Below are 23755 nucleotides of genomic sequence, written 5' to 3' on the forward strand. Positions count from 1 at the left end.
TCAGAGGTTGGGGCCTGTCCTGTTTGATCTTGTACCGAGAGTGTGGACCTCGGCCTACATCATGCAGGGCCTTAGAGGTAGACCTGCTGTTCAGTTTCTTTTCTTTTTTTTGGTGTTCAATTTCTGAATTGATGAAATCCTCCTGCTGTTTCACCTCAACGCTTCATATTTTAAAAAAGTTTTTTTTTTAACTTTTTATTTTGTTGTAACTGTAGATGTGCAGAAGAGTAGCAGAATAGTGCCGAGAGTACCCATCTCCCGATTGCCTTGACATCTTACGTACCCATGGTTCAGTGATCAACACCAGGAAATGACCATTGCCACGATACTATTAACTAAACTACAGACTTGGTTCAGATTTCACCTGTTTCTCATTCGTGCCCTTTTTCTGTGCCAGGATCAAATCCAGGATCTCACATTGCATTTAGTTGTACCGACTCTTTAGTCTCCTCTGCCTGTGGCAGCTTCAGTGGTTCTTGTCTTCCACGAGCTTGAGGCTTTCAGCTGTTTTGTAGAGTGTCCCTCAATTTGGGCTCCTCTGGTGTTTTCTTATAATTAGACTGATGTTGTGGATTTGGACAAGAAGACCACAGGAGTGACATCTTGTAACACGTCAAGGGTACGTGACGTCAGTATGTCCATTTACACCCAATCTTGACCATTTGGCTAAGGGTCTCTCTGTCAGGTTTCTCTGTAATAAAGGGACTAATTTTTCTTTTGTAATTAATATTTATTTTCCAGGATATACTTGAGACTGCAGATGCGCTGTTTCTCTTTATACTTACTTTAGTAAACACTGGCAGATCTTGACTGCCGTGATTATCACTACAGCCTTCTTATGGTGATTTTGGATTTCCCTCATTCCTTCTCTGTTTACTAATTGGAATTCTTCTTGTCCCTTCTCCCCCATTTATTTTTTTATTCATCTGTTTCTATTAATGTGGACTCAAGGATATTTTATCCTTTGGCTTATAACCCAACACCATCGTGATTTATTTTCTTGTTCAAATTCTTCCTGCTTTGGTCATAGGAAGTTCTTCCAAGTTGTCTCCCATGCCCATTTGACATGCCTTTCTTCTTCTGATGATGATTGAACACTTCCTTACTTTCTATATGTCACAAGTTGCTCCATACTCACCTTATATTTTCTCTGCCCCAGCCATGAAATTAACCACTTCTCCAAGGAGCCCTGTTTCTTTTTGTTGGAGAATGCTATTTAGAAACCAAGATCTGTGCTCATTGTTAGCTGAGTGACACTGCTTTAGGCCCTCTCAGAGGCCAGAGCAAGGAAATACAGTACTGATCACACATGCACACGTATCTTTATTTGTATATTTTTTAATAAAACATTTTAAAAATAAACACTTTATAAAGTATTTTTAAAAATAGTTAACTCTTGCCTTCAGAGGACTTTTGGCTGATGCGTGGAGGAGGGGAGGGCAGCTGGCAGTGCCATAGAGATAGAGCCTGAACAGGGAAAGAAGTGTCTATGGGGGGGGGGGGTGGGGGTAAGAAGGGCCTCGGAGCCACTGAGGATCGGGGAAGGGGAATAATGGTCTGTGTGGACGTAAGAGGCTCAGTTATGGCTGGGGCTGGTGGGTGAGAGGGTAGAGGGGCAGGAGACAGGAGGCTGGGTCTCAGGGGTGAGTAGCCTTGGAGGAGCACTGAGTGGGCGAGAGACTTGCTATGTGAGGCTCTGCTGCAGGCCCCTCTGTGTTCCTCCTCAGGCTGGTGTGACGACAAGTAAAATCCCAGAGGTGGGGGCCCTGGGTGCGGCTGAGAAGAAGGTGAGGATGCTGGAGCAGCAGCGCACAGAGGTAGGTGGCTGGAGGGGGTGGTGGGGTCAGGGAAGATCCTTCCCCGCTTCTGGGGCCAGCAGGACAAAGGCCCTTCCTGGCCCCTGGCTCTGACTGGTCTCTGTGATGAGCTGTCATGGTGACCACTGAACCATCTGCCCAAGGATGAGACATGCTGCCTTGCCCTGGGCTCTTGTCTCCTGATCAGTCCCCCTGCCCATAGGAGTCGCTCTGAGGACATGGCATTCAGGGCATGGCCTATCATTGTTGAAGGGGGCTTAGTTTAGAAAGGCTTCCATGGTGAACCTTGAGTGGTGGCGAGAGGTTGTGATAGGAGGCAAGTGCAGCATCAGGAATGGGGAGCCTGTCACCTGCCACCACGCAGCTGATTCAGGAAGGATCTGTCACAGAAGGAGAGACCCCTTACCTGCTTGTAGCACTGCTCCCAATCAGCCGAGAGTCTCCAGAAATTGAGGCTCTTCCCTTGTGTCTCATGTGTATTCCGTCCCTGATGTTTCTGGACCAGAGGTGGGAGCCTGATCTTCTCCGTTGACTGAGCCTCTCCTCTCCACGCAGTTCAGGCCCTTGTCTCAATCCCTGGGCCTCTCTGCCCTCCCTTGTCCTCCAGCACATTTGAAAGTTAGGCTCCACCGGTCTTTTGTTTAGGTGCATATTCATTTTAGTTTTCTTTCTGTATTGCTGTAAGATATATATATTTTTTATTACAAAGATAATATAAAAAATACTCATTATGAAAAGATGGAGCGTCTCACCTCCTGGAAATGACCACGGTTGATAACAGTTCTTTGCATATCCCTGAATTTTGTCTGTGTACTTACTAATGTTTGATGTTTTTAAAAATGATATCAAAATACCACATTGCAGATTGCTTTTTTCCTTTTTTAAAATTAGCTGTATCTTTGAGGGTATTTATTATATTTATATATAAAAGCATACTCTGTGATTCTCTAATTCTGAGTATGTTTTATCATATTTTAATGTTTTTGGAATTGGAAAGGATGCCCTTTCCATTGTTTTATTAATTTAATGATGTTGGATTGTTTTCCTTCACTGAAGAATTGTTGATATATCAAAATTATGGCAAGTAATTAGTGTCATCTCAGAACATAGACAATGTATCAGGCACCCAGCTTTCTGAGTAGCTGTGCTGTGCTCCATTTTCTGTTTAATTCTACCATTTCCTTAGCCTACTTCCGATGCTCAGGTTTGCCTCGATCTTTTTTTTTTGCAATATAAATGCTGTTGAGATGATCACAAATACACATATTTTTTACACACTTGTGCAAGTGCATCTCTTGGCTACATCTTTCAGAGTGGAATTATTTGGTTAAAGAGAACTTGAAGTTAATACATAGTCCCGAATTGCCCTCGGCATGGGTGTGGGTCCCATAATTCTATACCAGAATTATGTACTGTTTCTGTGTCTTGCTGTTAGTCTTGCTTTCATGGTGAGGGTAAAATGTGGCAGTTGATAAAGCTGACTCACTTTGAGGAAAGGTTGTAAGAAGCACGGGATCAAGGCAGCGTGTGGACCCACCACCCACACATGCTGCACGATGTGCCTGCAAAGCTGGTGGTGGTGGCGTTGGCTCTCTTTGGTCCTCCTCTGCTTATCTCCTGGTAACCCCAGTCTCTCCCCCGCAGCTGCTGGAAGTGAATAAGCAATGGGACCAGCATTTCCGGTCCATGAAGCAGCAGTACGAGCAGAAGGTATTGTGAGGGTGGTGGGAACTCCAGGCCGCACCCCTGCTGGTCTCTCAGGGCATCCTCAGCGCCACGCATGCTGCTGCCTCGCCGCAGCCTTGGTCTGTATGTGTCCACCCTGGCCCTCACACGCCCCCCTCTCTCTGCCTCTGCTCCCAGATCACGGAGTTGCGACAGAAGCTGGCGGACCTGCAGAAGCAGGTGACCGACCTGGAGGCTGAGCGGGAGCAGAAGCAGCGTGACTTTGACCGCAAGCTGCTCCTGGCCAAGTCCAAGATAGAAATGGAGGAGGCAAGTATGACTGTGGGTCTCGCAAACTCAGCTCCAGAGGCCTGCTCTCCTCCCCATCAGCCAGGAGTTGGGGGTGGGGGTTGGGAGACCCAGTTCCCTCTCTGACTCCGGTACTCAAGGACTGTGTGGCCTGAGGTGAAAGCACTTTCCTGAGCTCTGCCTCAGTTTCCCGTTTGAAAATCGAGATTGGATTAGGTATGTTTTTCATTTTTTTCTTTTTTCATACGGAGAACTTTTTGTTAAAGTCTCATGGTCTAGGGAACTGTACTGCTGCTGCTGCTGCTAAGTCGCTTCAGTCGTGTCCGACTCTGTGCGACCCCATAGACGGCAGCCCACCAGGCTTCCCCGTCCCTGGGATTCTCCAGGCAAGTGCGACCCCATAGACGGCAGCCCACCAGGCTTCCCTGTCCCTGGGATTCTCCAGGCAAGAACATTGGAGTGGGTTGCCATTTCCTTCTCCAATGCATGAAAGTGAAAGTGAAGTCACTCAGTCGTGTCCGACTCTTAGCGACCCCATGGACTGCAGCCTACCAGGCTCCTCCATCTGTGGGATTTTCCAGGCAAGAGTACTGGAGTGGGGTGCCATTGCCTTCTCCAAGGGAACTGTACAGGGAAGCACAAAACGTGAAAAGATTCCCCAGGCCTGCTAGTACACTTGATGGGGGTGGGTGCTGTGGAACCTGCACAGTGGTGATGGCTGTTGTCGGGGAGGGGCTCCAGCATTAGAGCTTCCTTTAGTCCTTCATCCGGTCACTATTCAACAGCGATGCACCAGGCACAGCTGGGTAAATGGAGTCAGCAGTGAACGGCCAACCCCGCCCCTGGGGGAAGAGACGTAGAACGTCTAATTCCAGAAGTAAATGAGTAGACGTGTGTTAAGTACAACACAGAAGGTACAAGGAGAGAGCATGAAGGGAGATCAGGTTCATTCGGGGGGTGTGTGTTGGGGAGCAGGAACAGTCCCCTGAAGAAGGAGCATCCGACCCGTGTGTGTGTGACTGACACCAGCCAAGGCCTTGATCCTGGGGCATCTTCAAGAGGAAAGGCCATTTGACCCCCAGGCTCCTTGGAGATTTTGTATCACCATGTTTTCACCTTCATGAGAACTAGGCAGAGGCTGCTTTTGCCTGACTTAGAAATGGCCATTTCCAACATGGTTTGCATTTCAGAGTTCCCTTCCATCAGCAGGGGCCTTCTCCGAGCAGTCAGCCTGCCCTGGTGACCACCCTGTCCCTGGGGATGTGTGTTATGGGGGACACTGCCAGTCTTTTCTCGTGAGAGCACAGTCACAGCTGGGGCAGTCGGCCTGGCCCTGGCTCCCGTCAGTGGGTGGGCTAGGTTCCTGGCATCTGACTCTCTTCCCGGTCAGCTGGGGGAAAGGTGGAATTTTCAGAACAAAGCTTCTGTGGCCCTGTGGATAGGGACACGGGGCCATAGAGGCCATGTGGACCCAGAGCCTCTTACACGGGAGCCTGTAACAGTTCCCACAAGATCCAGCCAAGGGTGCTCTCTGTCATCGCCGGCTGAAAGCATCTCACCAGCAAGTTTGTAGAATATTGACATGTTCACACAGCAGTTACAGTTGGGCATTTCCCCAGACCATCTCTCCTTACCACCCCATCCCCCAGTTCCAGGCCCTCCCCAGTGGTCATCACTGTTTCCATTTGGGTGTATTTTTCCAGGCCTCTTAGCACACATAAACACACAGAAATAGTTTCATGTGGGTATGCCTGGCCTTTGCACCATACTGCCCTCTTCTATTTTAAACCCTCCCCTTGGCTTGCAAGGGGACAAAGAACACCAGAATTAGGAGACCTGGATTCTTGTCTAGCTCTAGCTCACTGTGTAGTCTTGGATAAGTCACCTCTGGATAGTCCTATAAAGGGGCTAGGACTTGCTCTCTGAGGGCCTTTCCAGCTGTGACTGTTGTGTGGTAAAGAACCTGGATTGCTTCATAGTATGTATGGAAGCAGGGCTTATACCTTAAAGCCTTCCCTGGTTTCTTTTTGGCAGGAGTGTTCTTTCTTTAACCTCACAGAACTTTATTTCTCTGTGGAGGACGCCTTTCCGCCTCATGCTGTGTTTATCTCTTTGAGGGTCTTTTCTCCACTAGACTTAGAGACTGTAAGAGCTGAGAGGTCCTTTGGAGACTCTCAGTCACATCACTTTCTGTGCGTTGTGGAAGACCCCTGTGTGAGCCTGGTAGAAACTGTGGCTTTTCTCTCTATAAATTGAAGTCAAAATTTTGCACTCAGTGTGGGGACTCACGGACCTCCTGAAGCCCGTCTGTGACTCCTGTTAGGAACCCCTCATCCATGGTGGATAGATGAGCTTAGACCAGAGAAGCCTGTGACAATGCCCAAGGGTTCACCTCGCTGTTGGAGGAGGTGGTGACGGAACCCGGGGCCTTCCACTCAACTGGGCTGCCCTATCCTTGAGGACAGGACCATGTGGACATTACTACTCTCACGGGGGTGTCTTGCACAGGGCTTGTGCATGAGCATCGTGGGGCTGTGGAGTGAGAGCGAGGGAGGGAGGTGCGGTCACCCAGGGACGAGGCAGGCAGTCAGGGGGTCCGGGCCTCCTGCAGAGGCTCCCTGCTCACCAGCCCTGTGTCCCCTGCAGACCGACAGGGAGCATCTGACAGCAGAGGCCAAGGAGCTGCGCCAGAAGGTCAAGTACCTGCAGGACCAGCTGAGCCCACTCACCCGGCAGCGGGAGTACCAGGAAAAGGAGATCCAGCGGCTCAACAAGGTGGGTGCAGCCAAGGTCCGGGGGTGGGCAGGGCTTCCCGGAGCCCTGCTGCAGAGCCCACCCCATGGCCGGTACCCTCAATCCTCAGCTCAGGAGGGGTGACTCCTGGGTCAGGGTAAGGGTGCTGAGGGCCTAGGCGCTGCCCCAGGGTTTCTACTGCCTCTGCCCTGCTCCCCGCATGCTGAGTGCCCGGCTGGATGAGCTGGGCAGGCCCTGGGATGTGCTGACTGCTCACACAGTGCACCCACTCATCGTTCAGGTTTAGCTCTAACACCGCTTCCCAGGAAGGCCTTCCCGAGTCTCCTTCGAGTTTCCCTGTTCTATAGCTAAAGCCTTCAGAGTTTCTCTGTTCTATAGCTAAAGCACCAGCAGCTTCTTTCAAACCCTTCTGGCATTTTCTTGTGATTACTTACTGACAGCCACTCTCCCATCCAGTGTTGGGAGGTGTGCGTCTTCACCAGGGCACATACCCCCAGCGCCTGGCACCAAACATGTGTTCAGGAAAAACTCACTGAAGGGAGTGAGCTCTGGCCTGAGTTCCTACCCTTGAGAAGGGGGATCCAGGGAGATGCGGCCTGGAGCAGGGGTGGGGCTAGGGCTAGGGGAGCCCAGGTAAAGGGATCCCTCTGCTCTGAGCCAAAGTGAGGGGCAGTGGCCTGGGCTGGGGGATGGTTCTAGTCCCAGTTATAGCCCCTGTAACCTATCCGAGTCTCAGTTTTGCCATCTGAACCCTGGCTGGCATCATGCTAGCCCTGCCCACCTTCTAGTGCAGGAGTTAAAGGAGTGAGCTGATGGAGAGGCTTTGAAAGGAAACTTTCTCGAAGGCTCAGATTTTCCCCCTGTTCTGTCTGCCTGCTCTTTCTGCTCACAGCAGACTCTGTTGTGAGTTTGTATTCACTGGGTCCCAGCCCTGCTGGGGTGACTCTGCTTGGTTTTGGTGTTGGATAAGCATTGATGATGCCAAGTATGGGGCTTTGGGACTTGTTGTCATTAAAAAGAATGATCTATCCCAAGCTGGGGGTCTTGGGGCTCTAAATCCAGGCAGGATGTTATATGTGTTATATATATATCATATATATATATATATATGTTATATATATATATATATGTTATATATATATATGTTATATGTTACACTGTTTATGGTTGTAGAGATGACCCAGGCAGGATCACTGCCCTCCAAGTTTCTGTGCTGTAGCTGGGGACAGAAACTTGTAAGGATGACTAACACAAGGCTCTCCCTGTCCCTGGACCTCAGTCTGCTCATCTGAAAAATGGGACAGATGGAGGGGGAGGTGCAGTCATAGCCTTCCCTCGAGCATTCTGAATTTATGCTTTAAATATATGTACATAAATTTTCTTTTCTTTGCCTGCATGTCTTAGTTGCAGCATGCAGGATCTTTAGTTGTGGCATATGAACTCTGAGTTGCAGCATGTGGGATCTAGTTTCCTGACTAGGGATCGAACCCAGGCCCCCTGCGTTGGGAGCTTGGAGTCTTAGCTGCTGGACCAGGAAGGTGCCTTGAATTTACTCCTGGCTCTGCAGTTTCCTCTTGTTTCGGGGGGGGAGTCAAGGACACAAGGAGGGGCCTGAGCGCAGGTTGGGCAGGTTTCCCCGGGCCCCGGGGCGCTGCGAGCAGCGCTGTCACGTGGCCGGCAGAGGCCCTGCGTCCAGGTGCTAAAGTCTAGCTTGTGATGAGGATGGCCAGTCTGGAGAGGTGTTCCAAAGTTCTCAAGCAACATGTTAACAGGGTGGAAGGAGAAAACCAGGTAATGCATAACTTTCAAGAGGATGTGAGCACACTGTTTATGCAAGGAAAAATATTCTGTGAAGGTAGTAAAACAGGGCTTTTACAAAAAAATCTCAAAATATTATTTGGTGATGTTTCAGCCCATTTTCAGGGTTGGAAAGGTAAAATATTAGTTACATCAAAATTAAAATCCAGGCTAATCTAACTACAGAAGACCTGGGGATGGAGGAGTTGGCTTGGTGGGAATGGGTTATGGAAGCTGGAGAATCTCTGGGCAGGTCCAGGAGATTGAGCTTCTTCCTCTAAAGGACTTTGTGTTCTTTCTAGGTCTGGGTGCTAAGAATTGAGCCCCTTAACCTCAGGGAAAGGGAGATTTCTCCCTTCTACATAAAGACCACAGTTTAGGCTGCTGGTTAAGAGCACATACTGGCTTTGAATACCTGCTTTGCCACTTACTAGCTGTCTGACTTTGGACAAATCCCTTCAAGTCTCTGAACCTCAGTTTTCACATCCATGAAATGAGGGTGAAGGTCACAATTTTTCTTCATAGGACTATGGAGAGGATTCAGTAAAATGATGTGTGTATAGTGTTCATCTATAAGATGGCATTTATTAAATAGTGGTGGTTATTATTATTATCCTTATCATGATCGGGGTCTTTCAGTGGGGCCTGACCCTTTCAATGGAACCTGACTTCCCAGGGCTTCTGCTGATGGGCCCATCTCCTTTCTTCCTGATTCCAGGCCCTGGAGGAAGCACTGAGCATTCAGGCCTCCCCGTCCTCTCCAACAGCATTCGGGAGCCCAGAAGGAGCTGGAGGCCTGCTAAGGAAACAGGAGCTGCTCACGCAGAACGAATTGCTGAAACAGCAGGTGAGTTTGAGCAGAACGGGTTTGGTAGGTGGTGCCCAGTGGGAGTTGGAGAATCCCTGAGGGCCTAGGACAGACCTTGAGTCATGCAAGCTGTGATCTGCAGTCCACTGTCTGGCCGTTGGCCAGGACTCCTGTCTGGTATAGGTTTATCCTTGCCAGCAGTGTATCCCTATCTAGGTCATTCCTCTACCACTGTCATGATTGAAACATTTCTATGCCCCAGCTCTGCTATTATTTCCCTAATATTTTGAAAGCAAAATTTTTTAAATTTATGTTTTAAAAATGAACTGTTACTGGAGTATATTTGATTTACTATATTCTGTTAATTTCTGTTGTTCAGAAAAGTGAATCAGTTACACATATACATATATCCACTCTTTTTTAGGTTCTTTTCCCATATAGGTCATTGTGTGGTATTGAGTAGAGTTCCCTGTGCTGTACAGTAGATCCTTATTCGTTATCTATTTATGTACAGTAGTGTGTGTGTGTCATGAAAGCATATGTTTAAATAAACCCAATAAGTATATTTAAAAGGGAACTTTAGATTTCTCCTGCAAATGGGTAAACCATTTTTTATTTGTCATAACTAGAAAGTAACTATAAGCAATCAATACGGTAAAGGCAAAACTGTGTTGTTAAACTTTAGCTAGATACTTCTGCCTGATCATGGCTTTGTGCCTGAGTCCTCTGTCCCTTTATTTAAGGGAAATTAATACTAAAGAGGTGCTTAAACAGTAGCATAAAATGCAGACCTTCTCGTTGAGTGGCACAAAAGAGGAAGAACATTGAGAAGGCTTTGGTTCTCACACGTGCTTCTGTGCTATTTGCTGTCGTGCTTCGGATCCTTCTAAAGCGTCCCGAGCCTGGTCAGCTTCTCACTGATGTGCAGTGAGGATGTGACACTGCAGAGACAGGGCCCCGCGCGCCCCTGCCCTGCCAGGGCGCCAGCCCCCACCCCAGAGCCTCGGGAGAGGTTTGTAGGCCCCCTGCTCTTGGCACCAGGAGGCCTGAACTCCACTCCTCCACTCAGACTGTTTCTGTGGCCTCCACCTCTCTGTGGGTCTTGGCAGAATGGAAGGATGGGACTAGTTTTGATGGCCGTTGACCAGTTTTGTGTTTTTTAGCCATGGATCCTTTTTTCAAATAAAGCCCTAGGTTGAAGCCCAAAATATAAGATTGAGGGACCCAGAACTATACTTTGTTTGTAGTTGGGGTTGGGGCCAGAGGTACACCTTTTCCTCTCCCCATAGGCATTTTCAAGACAGGGTAAAACCAGCTCTGATGTCTGACTCCTATCAGAGGCCCAGGATTCTGGGTCTGAGCAGGTCTGAGCCCCCACTCAGAGCTGTCCCTCCTCCCTCACCCCCTCCTCCCTTCCCCTCCACCTCCCCTCTAGGTGAAGATCTTTGAGGAGGACTTCCAGAGGGAACGTAGCGACCGGGAGCGCATGAATGAAGAGAAGGAAGAGCTGAAGAAACAGGTGGAGAAACTGCAAGCCCAGGTCACCCTGTCCCACGCCCAGGTGAGAAGAGCGGAACCCAGGAGAGGGCAGCTGGCTGTGCCCATGGGGAGGGTGCATGGGTTGGAGGGCCCTGGCGACTCTGGCTGGCAGGACACTCACTGATTCTCCTTCCAGCTCTGCTGATACATTTCTGTGGCCCTCAGAAAGTCCTCTCCCTTCTCTGCTTCTCCTAGCCCTGATTTTCCACAATCAGTTTTGATGCCTGTAAAGAGCATAAGTAGGAATTAGCTCTGAGCCATGCACTCTTTGCCACACTGAAGCTTAAAGGTGTGAATGCCGAAGCACAGCAGCGGTAAGGCTCCTGCTGCCGTCCTGACCTGTGTTCAGACCGCCCATGGTGAGCAGGCCTCACCTGCGGTCCCCATCCTGGGCCGCGCTCTGCCCACTAGGGCCCTTTCCCACTGCTGGGCCAGGCAGGACGGCCCAGAGTGGCGGCCTCGTGCATTGGCCAGTCCACCCTGCTTAGGCCCTGGATCCAGGCCTGGCCAGGAAGCACCTCTGCTGACAGACTTCTCTCCCTCCCTCTTTCTCTCAGCTAAAAGCCTTCAAAGATGAGGAAAAGGCGAAAGATGCCCTGAGACAGCAGAAGAGGAAAGCAAAGGTGAGGAGGCTTGAGGGAGGAGGCAGTACTTAATGCATTTTAACTCCTTCAGGGAGCCGCAGTCTGATGCGAGAGGCATTGGTTGCTCAGGTGTCCAGCTAACGAGGCCCCAGGTGGCACAGTGGGGAAGAATCTGTCTGCCAATGCAGGAGACACAAGAGACTCGGGATCGATCCCTGGGTCGGGAAGATCCCCTGGAGAAGGAAATGGCAACCTGATCCAGTATTCTTGCCTGGAAAATTCCGTGGACAGAGGAGCCTGGGCCACAGTCCATGGGGTCACAAAAAGTCGGACATGATTGAGTGACAGAACACACACACCCCCAGCAAATGACGGAATGAATTATGAGCTCGACTACACGTTAGGTCCTCTGTCCCTTTATTTAGCGTGGTGCTAAGTGCTTTACAAACAGAACAAAAAACGCAGCTAGAGCATTTAGAACAGTACATGGCAAAGAACAAGTGCTCAGGGCATAACAGCTATCATCATAGGTGATATTCTGGGCCCACGTGTAGCCTTCCATGGCCACGTGCCAGTCTTCAGAGAGCTGAGACTCTAAGTGGAGAATGGGAGATGGGATGAATGTCACTGAGGTGGCCCATGCAGCCTGTCACAGACCAGAGCCAGATGCCACCTTTCTTGCAGACCTCGGCAGACCGCTACCACCTGGAGCCACACCCAGAGCACCTCTGCGGGGCCTGCCCCTACGCCTACCCACCCATGCCCCCCATTGGGCCACCCCCTGGCTTTGAGGACTGGTCCCAGATCCGCTACCCGCCACCCCCCACGGCCATGGAGCACCCGCCCCCACTTCCCAACTCACGCCTCTTCCGTCTGGTGAGTCCGTGCCCCCTCCCTCACTCCAGGACACACACACAGGTCAGCCAGACACATGCCAAGGGCAAGGTCAACAGAGAGGGTCAAAAGCTGTATCCTTGGCCCCTTGAGAACAGACTGATGTGCAGCCTACCATCCCCGGGGCAGGACCTTCCAGCTCAGGGTTGCTCAAGGGCCCCGGTATGGGACAGAAAAGGCTGGGTAAGGGAGCAGGGCCAGCAGGAGGGCTCTCTCCTGCCAGCCAGGCCAGAAGTTTGACCTTTTTCATGACCTCCACATGTCAGCAGGTATAAAGTCTTCACCATGCTTTCTCTCCCTTCGCTTTTTCTTCTCTTTTCCTTCTCAGTTTACCTTTTCTGTTTTCCTCCTTTTTTTTCCTTATCGTTCTGTCTCCAGAGTTTCTGACCGCTTTCTCATTCTCTTCAGTGCCCCTGCCACAGCCCCTCAGGCATCCCTCCCTCAACCTGGTCAGTGCCAGCTGCCCCCCATCCCATCCGCTTCTCCCCCATGACCATTCCTTACATGCATCTTTAAACCCTGGAGTGTACTGTGGGACTGTAGAGCCTTGGATTCAAATCAAAGCTTGACCACTTGCCAAGATGGATGACCTTTGACAAGGTACTCCACCCCTTTGAGCCTCAGTTTGCCAACCTGTAAAATGGGATTGGTAACCTGGGTTGTTGTAAGGATTCAGTTACAGTTGATTAATATGAACTTAGTACTATTCTGGCACAGTAGCTGCTACTATGGTTATTGATTACTAAGCACCAGTTTTGTTGCAGCCAGAATACACCTGGCGGCTGCCCTGTGGAGGGGTACGTAATCAGAGCTCCCAAGTGATGGACTTACCTACTGCCAGGCCTACGGAACCAGGTGAGTGTGACCCCTGGTAATGGGTCTTGATTTATAAAAAGATAATTTTTTAACCTGCCAGGATTGTCCCAATTTGGGGGCAGTCTTGCTACCTTCTGATCTCAGTGGAGGAGAGGCCCAAGTTTCTCAAATAGTGTTGTGAAGAAAGGGGTGGTGATTGCATCATGAAGGAGTTGAAACCATTCCTTCCATTGACTATAGTTTAATGTTCTAAGTGCCATGCTCTGTGTAAGATGCTGGGGAGGCCAAGACAAGTGCAAAGGCCTTGGTGGGAGGGAGTGAAGAACTGTGGCTGACTTGAGGATCGACAGAAGTCTGGCTTGGCTAGAGCCAGGAACAAGATGGAAAAGGGAGGCAGGCAAGGCAAGGTCAGCGAGGTTGGTAGATCCCACCACAAGGGCCTTGTAAGCCCCAGCAGGAGGGCTGGTCTTTATCCTAAGGATAGCCTGCAGGCCTTGGATATTTTAAAATGGTCTGTTTGCTGGTTGCGAAAGGACTCTGGGCCCTTAGTCTCTCCCTTGCTTTCTGCGAGGCTTTCTTGGGGTCTTGCCTGTGGGGGCTTCTGGGAATAGAGTCGCAACTAGTGGGAGCCATGGGGAGGCCAAGTCCATCTCAGCACAAAGGGGAGTTTTCTAAAGGTCGCAGCTGTGCAGAAATGGAGCCTGCCATGCCTGGTGGTCGAGGGCCCCCCTGCAATAGTGTGGGCAGAGGCTGCAGGGCAACTCGGAGGGGGTGTGGTTTGAAGGATCTTGTGGTTGGGAGGAGGAGGCGTTGAGCTGGTCAGTCACTTTCTCATGTTTCCCCGTGCGTTGAGCTGGTCAGTCACTTTCTCATGTTTCCCCGTGGAGCCCTAGGGGTTCTGTGGAGCCATAGGAGTCTGTTTTGATGAGGGCAGAGGGTGGCCAAATGGGCAGGACTGTCCCTTCTTCCAGAACTACTCCATTTCTGGGATCTGGAACCAGACTGACTGGGTGCCAACACTTCCTAGACCTGGGACCTTGAGCAAGTGTTTTAAAACTCCCCTGTGCCCCATTTCTCTCCCCCATAAAGGGGTAATAATCTGCCTGCTTCCTAGGTCTGGGCAAGGATTGAATGACAAATGTACCTGAGGTGCTTCAACTATGGCCTGGCACTCATTAACACCCAACAACCCTGGTTTTCCCCCACTCTTACAGTATTTGTTTCCATAGGGCTTTGAAACCTACTGTACCACCTCATCTTTAAGTCCTAAATTTGTTTATTTAGAGTCCACCAAAAATGACCGTGAAGGACCTCAGTGAAACCAGTCCCTTGGCTCCACCTCGTCTCACAGAGCCAGCTGACTTCAGATTACTGGAAAGCTAGAGGCCACAGGCTCTGTGTGGCCAGAGCTGCAGCCACTCGGGAGGCTGAGATGGATGGCCAGCTTGAGCCCTGGCCCCAACCTGGACGGTCTGCAAACTGGAGAGGCTCCATCCAGAAGGCGTCCATCTGGGCCTCTCCTTTGGAGTGACTGGGAAAAGCCTACTACTGTGCCCTCAAGTGGAGAGAGGTGCCGTCGGCCTGGACCTGCCGTCCTCTGCGGACACTGCTGGCAGATGCCAATCTCCAGTCGAGAGATGCCTGTCAGCCGAGGGGCCTCAGCCTGGAGCCACCATGCCCTCAGCTGGAGCCTTGTGGTGTGGAGGCCTGGACTGGGGTGGCTCTTGATCCCTGAACAGCTGTTTGCACGAATCTTGGACATAAATCCAAGCTAGAGATGAGCATTTTGTGACCGGATTTCTTTTATGCCCTGGCTAATGTGCTCCTCCTTGTCAACCAGAGTGCTGCTTTCCTGGCCCCCCTTCCCTCTGTACCCTTTTCCTCCCCGACGCACCCCCCAGCCACCCCCACAAGAGCACCACCATTACTCTTGGCAGGTATCCCCTGGGATCCTGCTCAGAGCTTCTATGAGGGTGGAGCATCCAGGAGCTGGGGGTCAGGCGACCTGAGTTTACACTCCAGTCCTGCCCCTCACTTGTCAGGAGACACTGGGCAAGGCCTGGCCCTTCTGTGAGCCTTAGTTTCCTCATCTGTCAAATGGAACAGCTCATCTCAGTGCTAGCTGCCTTAGAGAGAACTGTGGGGTGACCGTAGATGTGAGCTGGTTTTATAGACTCCAGATGCTGAGTGAGGAAGCAGAGTGGGCCTAGGTGGAAACCAAAAAGCAAGGACCTGAAGCCCTCCATTCGTTCCTTCCTCCCACCTCCAGCTTTCCTGCCCCCGTGCTAGGGCAGCCCCATGGAAGAAGCATGACAGTAGGCTCAGCTGCTGCAGAAAGGCCTTTACTAGGCAGACAGGGGTGAGTCATGCCAGCGGGTCAGGGTGAGGGGAGAGGACACACCCCCCGAGGGAGTGGGGTGGCATCCCTGGCCGGGGGCCTCAGCCTGAATGCACTAAAGGCTGGCCCCTCAGACAGGCTCAAGGGAGGCCCGCCCACGCGGGCTTCGGGCCCCTCCTTCATGGCGATGCCGCCCCCTGACACGGGGAACGTGGCCCCTGCTCTCACGTCTGCCTTGGCGACTCTCAGGGAACGCTGTGGGGGTGGTGGGGTGGGAGGCAGGGGAGGGCCCTCAGGAAGGAGCGAGGCTGTGTGGTGGAGAAGGAGGGGGTCAGGCAGTGCGGCAGACCCAGAAACTTCCAGGCACTTCTGGGTGGTGTTTGGAGGCAGTGAGAGATGCCAGCCCGGTAGGGTGAGGTCCTGGTTAAAGCAGAACAATTGAATCTAGAGCTGGTTTTTCAGTTTGGACTCAGCTGAAAGTGGATGGTTATCACTGGAACAGAGAACTGGAAGGAAAGGGAGGTTCCTCTCTGGCATTCTTCACAGCACACAGCTGTTGCTACATATACACTTGTGCAGGTTGACACATGTGGCCCTATACTTGTGTGTATACACGTCTGTAGGCATGTGTGCAAACGCCCATGTGCAGAGCAGTACGGACACAAACGTTCATCTCAGGCTGGGGCCTTGTGCAATAGTAAAGGGTCTAGCATGGGAGTGTGGCATAGTTGGAGAAATGGGTTCCTTCCTGAACAGAGTCCTCCCTAGCCCGTGTGGTGGACTTGGGGGGAGGGGCGGTGGGCCTCAGTTACTTCCCCTTGGCCTCCCAGACCGCCCGCCGCCGCATGTAGGTCAGGATGTCCATCTTGACAGAGTTGACCGTGGTGCGGTGGTACCAGCGCATGATGGGGATGCCGTCTGGCCCCACCAGGAACTTCTCAAAGTTCCACCGGATGTCATGGACCTTCATGGGTTCCCAGAAAAGGCGGTCAGGTGAGCCTAGGAGCTCCGAGGTAGGAGGACAGGAGTTCTGGAACACAGACGAGAGAAGTGTCAACTCTGCCTGGGGCCCTTCCCACCCTCTTATCCCTCCTCCTTCCCAGGACTTCTCGGGGGAAGGAGAATAGCCAGGCATTGAGAAAAGAGCACCAGGTTGGGAGTTAGAAAACTGAATCCCAGCACCAGCTTTGGTTCTAGCAGATTGTGAGACCCTAAGCTTGTCCTTTCTGGGGCCTATCTGTAAAATGAGTTGGTGAGCCCCTAGGGTCTACAAAGCCCTCTAATTAGAATAATAATCAGATGCCAGGAAACTCTGCAAGAGCCCAGGAACAAAGGAGGGTGGCACGGGCCTAGTCTACGTGGCCTGGGGCCAGGAGCGGCTGCAGCCCCGTCGGGAGCCAGCATCAGCCAGGGAGAGAGGCTCTTCAGGAATGTGGCTTGGCTGTGTACTCACCTTCAGGAAAGTGTAGAACTTCTGCTCTTTCTCCCCATTCACATCGCCTTTCTCAAACAGTTGGAAATTGGGGGTGAAGCCCCCACCTGGTCGAACATACCTAAGAGGAATATTTTTGTGTGGGTCCCAGAGACATGGGCTCAGAAATAAGACGAGGGGACAGAACTGGGGAAGGGGGGTTGGGAATCTGGATTTTATGCTATAATGGGCAGTGGGAGCCAGTGACTGTTAAATGGGCACAGGTATAATGTGGGTCAGCAGTCTTCCTTCAATTTGGTAACTGCTCAATAACCCCTGCCCTCAACCTGTCCTTCCCTTACCCCAACATGGCTGACAGCCACCATCCCTGACCCTGTCTCTCTCCTGGTACCTCTTCCACTTGTTCCACTAAACAGAGTTCCTGGAAGGAGAGAGTAGTTCTTGGTGGCTGATAAATATCCATCGTGAGTAGGGGCCAGCATAAAAGATGCCTGGAGCCTGGGCTGGGGCGCAGGGTGGGAGGGATGTGCTAGAGGAGCTTTCTCAGGACACTGAGTCAGCACTCACTTGAGGGTGGCTAGGATCTCCGAGTTCTCTCCTGGTTCTTGTTTTCCAAATTGGTTGCAGGGGAAGCCCAGAATGACCAGACCAAATGGTTCGAGCTCTTCCTGCAGTGCATTCAGTTCTGGAACAGGGAGAGAGCAGAGATGGGGATAGCCCTGGTGAGGAGTCCCACCTCCCGTGTACCATCCACCTGCCCACCCCATTGTATAGCTGAAATCACTGAGGCCTGATGGGAAGGGACTTGCCCAAGATAATCCATTGAGTGTGGCATTGCTGGCATTCAAGCCCCGTCCTATGGAGTCCAACCTAGATGGGTTGGAGGTCTGGGGGAGAAGAGAGCAATGTGCTTCCTCAAATTAGTAATCAGACACCCACTGCCTAAACCCACCACCTGGGCCTGTAGGCTGTGGGCTCCTTCAGGACTCCCAGGACTGAGTTTCCTGGAGTGAGAACCATCCATCCCTGGGCAGAAGGCAGGTGACTTCCCTGGGGTGGGATGGAGCCCTCACACCCCTCCTATACTTTGGGTATTCAGGGGCCCAGGGGAAAGCCTGGCCCAGCTCTCACTCCTCTCAGTGCCTCCTGGTCTCTTGTGCAGCATCCATGGTCAGCCCACCTCTTGCCCAAACGCACTGTGCTCTATTCCAAGGGCTACATGGAAGCCTTCTAGACAGAGCACTCACTACCCACTGGCCATCCAGTTCACTGTCATTGCACTTCCAGGAATCTGCCCATGACTCTCAGGCAGAACATTCTAAGTTAGATTGTCCTTGCCTCCCTCCCACACCCCCAAAGCATTTTCTGGTGGGTGCTGTCAGATACCTTTGGCTTGCCTGTCCCCTGGCTTTTGACTCTGACCCAGCTAAGGAGAAAGAAGTAGGGGGTACCAGGGATCATGAAACCTGGTTCTGTCACTAACACACAAACTCTGGGGACTCAGGCCAGGGGCCAAGAGAAGCACTGAGGCAAATGGGCTGAGGACAGGGGAGAATTTCTCAGCAAGAGGAAGCTACTGTTTCTTACTCCAATGAAAGGAAGTTCCAGGCACAAACCCAGTCTCCTCCATCCTTCTTCTTTTAGGGCAGTTGAGATACCCAGGGATGAAGGATAACTGAGAATCTTCTAGAACATGTTTATAGGGGATCAGACCTCAGGTTATATAATTATTTTCACAGAACCACGGAACACAGTAGGATTCAGGTACAGGATTTGAAATCTCATGATGACCATCACCCCTATTCTCCTTGCACCAGAAAAGCTCCTGTGATTGGAATGTGCCCAACTGGCAGAAACATCCCCAAACACATCAGGGGAAGAGCGGGTGGCTCTTACCAACGTACTGGCCCGTCAGGCCTCAGTAGCTGGCCACGTTGACGAAGAGGATGTATTTGCCAGCGTACTGCTTAAAGGGGATGTACTCCTCCCCATCGATGGTGAGGGCCCCGTACTCATAGATGGTGCCACCCACACCAGCGTGGCAGTCCGTCTGCAAGAGAAGACCAGCACCAGGGAGCGGTTAGAGCCTGAAGGGAACTTGGACTCCACCATTTTCAAGATACCAGGGAGTGGCGAAACACATTTGCCCACATGGTCTTGACTTGCCCAAGAATTCAAACTGGACTAGAACTCAAGTCTCCTAATTCATTGCACAAGATAATAATATTAAAAGCATTGAACAAGCTGGTGAGTGCTATGGAAACTTGGAGAAATAACTATGGTCATTACTTCTGCATCACTTGTCAGTTTAGACAGCCACCAGGCAGGCTGTGAGGGAGACTACCGGCATGCCGGTGTTATTGGATGGGATGGTGGAGACTGGAAGCTGTTAGAATAATGCAGGCAAGTGGTGATGAGAGCCAGAAGTAGACCGTCGTGAAGGGAGAGCTGAACAGAAACGAGGAAACGACAGTGTAGAAAATGGTGATTCAGATGTTTCCAATCTGGAGAACTGGAAAGCTGAGGCTGTTGTTCAAAAATAGGGAAGTAGGATAGGGGCCAGAAATGGGGCCAGGCCTGCTGGGAGGATTAAATGGGATGGTCAGGATAAAGCCCAGTGCCTAGCATAGATCCGATGTTCCCTGCATCGAGCAGTGTGACAACAACCTTGAGGCCTTCCTCTTTGCCCAACTGTTGCTCCACAGTCTGCCTCCAGACTAGTAGAGTCAGTGAACGATGGGCTGTAAGTTGGGGAACCAGCTCTGCCTCTAACTCCCTGTGTGGTCTTGGACTTGTCCTTTCTCTTCTCTGGGCCTCAGTTTCCTCATTTATAAAGTGAGAACCTTGAACTGGACCAGCTGTTCTGAACCACGATGGCTTGACAGCATTGCTTTCTGTGGGAGAAGAGGGAATGGATTACTGCCAGCAAGTGGGATGTGGAATTTACACCCACCCCACCCCCAACTCTATCCTCATCTCATCTCTATCATTTTTTGATGCAGACTACAAAAATCTGGGTTTAGTCTTGAGAGAGCATCATGGCATCACTACCACAATTAGCAGGTGGGCTGGCAGTCCTGGCCTGGACATCTGAGGAGAGGCGGGAAGACAATAAACAAACTGAATGCAAGCTAGCATTATAGACCAGGGACAGGTGGTTGGAGTTAAGAGAAGCAAATTCACGCACTCTGTTCTGGCCAGTCCTGGATGACTTGCTGTTAAGGTGAGGTGCACCTGGGCCCAGCCGAGTGAAGAGAGCCGTCTGGGCTGGTAGGGCGTAGCCCTGGGTGGGTGTAAGAAAGCCACTCTGTCTTGGAGACTCCGTAGGCCTATGAGCTGGGGGAGCTGGACTCCTTCCACATGGTCATTCCCTGACTGCTGCAAGCATTCTTGGCTCTGGTACGAATTCCCTGCTTCACGTGAGTCTAATATTCCATGCCCCGTGACTTCTGGTGGGTGCCAGAGGCAGGCCTGAGACCTAAGCTTGACATTCCTCCAGCCCCTGGGTCTCTTGGGCCCCAGCTGGGGTCAGCTCCAGCTCCAAGTACAAACAGCCAGGACACAACAAACACACCCTAGCCAGGCCTCCTGCCTGCCTCTCCACTCCACCCTATCCCAAAAACAAACTGTGAAATGGGGAGGAAAAAAAAAGAGCCAAGAAGTTGTCTAAATAAGGGAAGCCTGAAAACAGCAGGAGGATCGGCTTTTAAGCCCATTTTCAGGGTGGGGCGGGCCAAGGGGATCTCCTCTCATTAGACTTGAGTCTTGCTGGCTGTGTGTCCCTGAGCAAGTCACTTTCAATCTGAGTTTCCATCTGTTGATGGGCGAAGGAAAAACCACCTGTCTCCCAAAATGGCTGTGGGAATTTGCTAGTAGATTAAAACCATCTTGAAAGCCCCTTGGAAAGAAACCCAGCCCCCGTCCCCTCATCAAGTGGTAGGGTAAAGGGCCCTGACATTGCTGTGTTACTGTGAAGAAGACTGGGATGTTCCCCAGTCGGTATGAGGAAGCTGATGCACTGAGCAGAGTATTTGCAGGAAGAGGGACCTGTGACAAAACCTCCTGCTTTCTACTGGGCCTGCAACACTGGTGCTGCGGGTTCAGACCGAGAGGGGCCGGAGAGTGACAATGGTAGGGAAAGAGCCACAGCCGGCTTTCAGCACTGAGCATGTGCCCCACCTCCTTATAGGCCCCGCCCCTCCTCTTGTGGGTCCCTGGAGTCCCAGAGCCCTGCACCTTAACCAGGAGGTCAGAGGAGATGCGGGTGGGGGGTGGGGAAGTTACCTCAATCCTCCCACAATTGCACAAGACAGGAGAGTTCAGACGGCTTGAGAGTGGGAGAGGAGACCCTGCCAGGACCCCGGCTGGCTTGCATTGCTGGTCCTGTGTCTCTCTCCTCACTCATCTTACCACTCCCAACAGTGTGAAGGTAGGAGAGGAGAGCTGGACTGGGGGCAGGAGACCTGAGTTCTAGGCCTGGCCAGGCCTCCCATGCGACTACATGTGACTACTCCTGTCTCTTCTCTGGGGCTCTGGCTCCTTGATTATGAGATGGGGTCAGATTCAGGGCTGTCTAGAGGGCTCTTCAGCTCTGACTGTCAGCCAGTGCTTCCTTCATTCTATCTGCCTGATTTAGTCACCTAGAAACCAGCGGTTACTAGGAGCCCATGCACGTCAGCAGCTGTTATTCTCTCTAGCTTCTGTGAAGTCCTTTTGTAGGGGAAGGACAGGGAGCCTGGGCAGCCTTAAGATGGACTGGAGAGGGGACAGCGAGAAAAGGCTTTGTTCCCCAGCCCCTCCCTTTGAATTGGGTGGAGGCAAATATCCCTCTGGGGCTGTCACATCCTTTCCTCTACTTGCCCCTGGCCCCCTGCCTTGGCCCTGGAGCTGGGGGTAAGATAAGCAGTGATTGAGTCCTAGAAACGAAGGCTATGACATTTCAACCCTCTCAAGACCTGAGAGGAAAGATGGGGCAGGACCAGACTGTCATGGGCTAGCAAATCCTAGCTGGTGGCATCTGATATGATCACACCCCACTCTAAGGCTTTTCTAGACCATACCCATCCTGTTTTCTCTGAATCCATCTATTCCTCCCCAGAGTTCTACAGAGAACACATGGCTATGATGAGCTATTCATGGGATCCATGTTCTTACCTCCACCTTCTTGAAACAGGGCCCCGTCTCTGCTTCTCCCCAAACTGAGGTTATAGGACTGACTCCATGATGCTGCCCTACCCATGGCCTGCCCTCACTTCAGTTCCACACCCTAATATGGAAACTCAGACCCATCCCTGCCCTGGAAAATACCATCTGAATTGGAGATTATGAACAACACTGGATACAAAGCCAGAGGCTAGGAGGAAGTGGCCCCATAACCATCCAGTCTCTAGGCTGACTCCCAGGAGAGGCAGACTGATTAGAATTTAGGCTGACAGGACAGGATAGAAACAAGCAGAAGTAACCTTGCATTTTTAATGGGCTTCCTGAACAATAGATAGGATTACGGAAATGGAATTGTGGAGTCATAAGATCTTAGAATGGAAGATTTGAGAAACACAGACACACAAAGCTTCTTGATTTTATACAGGTGAGGGGTGTGTGCCGGTGTGTGTGTGTGCCAGTGTGTGTGTGTGTGTGTGCTGGTGTGTGTGTGTGTGTGTCGGTGTGTGTATGTATTGGGAGGCTGGAAACAAAATCTCTCTCTTTGGGTCTATACCTGGCTCCTGACTCCCCACCCCGGGGAAGAGGAGAGGTCTAAGCATGTCAGGTCACCCCTGCTGACCTCAGCATCCCCACTCTAGCTAAGGACCACACGCTGTACTGAGGGTAGACTCAGGCTCAAGAGAATTCTGCCTCTCCTATGGAGCTGGCAGGCCAATAAGGGCTGTGGCTGGTGGGTACTGAGGCTGCCCCCAAACAGGAAACCCTCCAGAGAATGGTGTGTGGATTTTGCAGCTTCTCCAAGCATCCCCTCTGAAGTCTTCAGCCTCTTTGTGCCCTGTGATCTCACAGGGATGGAGAAACTGAGGTACGCAAAGGATGAGAGGTCTAGTCAGCATCCTGGGCGTTCTTTGCTGCCAACCCAGAGCTCGTTCTGTCAGCCTCTTTTACCAGTATCCCAGAATCCTGCCTGCATTTATGCTTGGGCTATTTGGGCACCACACATTGCCTGCCAGTCTCCCTGGGAACTCTGCAGCCACCCAGACCCCGAGTCTCCACGCCATTTTCTGGGCCCCCCACCCCCTTCAGGGTCCACTGGAAAGGAAGGGTCTCAGAAACAGACGGTGGTTTGGATGTAGCGGTGGGGAAGAAAGTGTGAACTCGAGAGAGACAAACCTTCCTCCCTAATTCATTCCGCCCACCAGGAGCACCCAGGTCTCCAGCAGATGAAACTGCGAAGAGTCTGACGACAGTCTGAGTGCGCCAAAGACGGAGGCAACGGGAGTTAAGGGCGTCTCTCGCACCTAGGTTATCACCCTTCTAGAGGGAAGCCCTCACTGAGAGATGGTGACGCCTGCGGGCTGTGTTCTTTCCCCTGGCCCCCCACCCCCGAGGCTCACTCACCTTCGACTTCTCCTGTCCCTGGCTCGGGGGAATGAAGCCGGCCAGGAGCAGGGAGAGAAGACAGGATGCCCGGAAGAGCCGGGCCATGATGGGCTGGGGGCGCGTCTCGGCTCGCCGCAGACGCTGTCTGATCCCGGGCCACGGTCCGTCTGAGGTGTCGTCGGCTCTCATCCACCTTTCAAGCCCTCAGCGATGACCAATCCGCAGCCGGGCCTGAGTCTTTGTAGCCAATTGCAAGGCGCCTGGCATTTCAGGGGCGGGCATGACTTCCCCTCCGCTTCCCCCGCTGGGTGACAGTGACATAAGCAAGTCTGGGCCGAGAGATGGGAGCCAGGTGCTTGTGAAAGTGAGGCAGCCCCCTCTTCTTTCGGCTCCAAAGTGCTGAAAGTGGCAAGCACCGTGTCCTCAGCCCAGCTAGAGAAGGGGCTTTAAAAAGCA

At 51.7% G+C, this 23755-nt stretch overlaps 2 protein-coding genes and 1 long non-coding RNA gene across 10 annotated transcripts in view; 1 reads left to right on the forward strand and 2 right to left on the reverse strand.

Annotated features, from left to right (window-relative positions):
• Positions 1 to 14764, forward strand: part of TNIP1 (TNFAIP3 interacting protein 1) — a 44821-nt gene extending 30057 nt beyond the window's left edge. For 3 of the 8 annotated variants that reach the window (XM_025292387.2, XM_025292388.2, XM_025292394.2), the window contains 11 exons: positions 560 to 619; positions 1728 to 1817; positions 3462 to 3527; positions 3681 to 3812; positions 6438 to 6566; positions 9061 to 9189; positions 10586 to 10711; positions 11247 to 11312; positions 11958 to 12149; positions 12932 to 13022; positions 14268 to 14764. In XM_025292387.2, the coding sequence (XP_025148172.1) occupies positions 560 to 619; positions 1728 to 1817; positions 3462 to 3527; positions 3681 to 3812; positions 6438 to 6566; positions 9061 to 9189; positions 10586 to 10711; positions 11247 to 11312; positions 11958 to 12149; positions 12932 to 13022; positions 14268 to 14302 (1116 nt within the window). In that variant the 3' untranslated portion in view covers positions 14303 to 14764. Of the gene's footprint in view, positions 1 to 559; positions 620 to 1727; positions 1818 to 3461; positions 3528 to 3680; positions 3813 to 6437; positions 6567 to 9060; positions 9190 to 10585; positions 10712 to 10884; positions 11208 to 11246; positions 11313 to 11957; positions 12150 to 12931; positions 13023 to 14267 lie in introns of those variants that run through there. The other 5 variants (XM_025292391.2, XM_025292392.2, XM_025292390.2 and 2 more) reach the window with 5 other exon arrangements.
• Positions 14765 to 15309: 545 nt separating this feature from the next.
• Positions 15310 to 23491, reverse strand: GPX3 (glutathione peroxidase 3). Its single transcript, XM_025292396.2, has 5 exons — positions 23318 to 23491; positions 18650 to 18803; positions 17321 to 17438; positions 16775 to 16874; positions 15310 to 16351 (listed from the first exon to the last, which is right to left on the reverse strand). The coding sequence occupies exons 1-5, from the start codon at positions 23486 to 23488 to the stop codon at positions 16130 to 16132; spliced, it is 765 nt and encodes a 254-aa protein (XP_025148181.2). The 5' UTR covers positions 23489 to 23491; the 3' UTR covers positions 15310 to 16129.
• LOC123335035 lies at positions 18880 to 20518 on the reverse strand. Its single transcript, XR_006553291.1, has 2 exons — positions 19941 to 20518; positions 18880 to 19647 (listed from the first exon to the last, which is right to left on the reverse strand). It is a non-coding gene; the product is annotated as an uncharacterized LOC123335035 (long non-coding RNA).
• Positions 23492 to 23755: the final 264 nt, after the last annotated feature.

The sequence above is a fragment of the Bubalus bubalis genome, chromosome 9 (assembly GCF_019923935.1).
Source record: "Bubalus bubalis isolate 160015118507 breed Murrah chromosome 9, NDDB_SH_1, whole genome shotgun sequence".
NCBI classification, from domain to species: domain Eukaryota; kingdom Metazoa; phylum Chordata; class Mammalia; order Artiodactyla; family Bovidae; genus Bubalus; species Bubalus bubalis.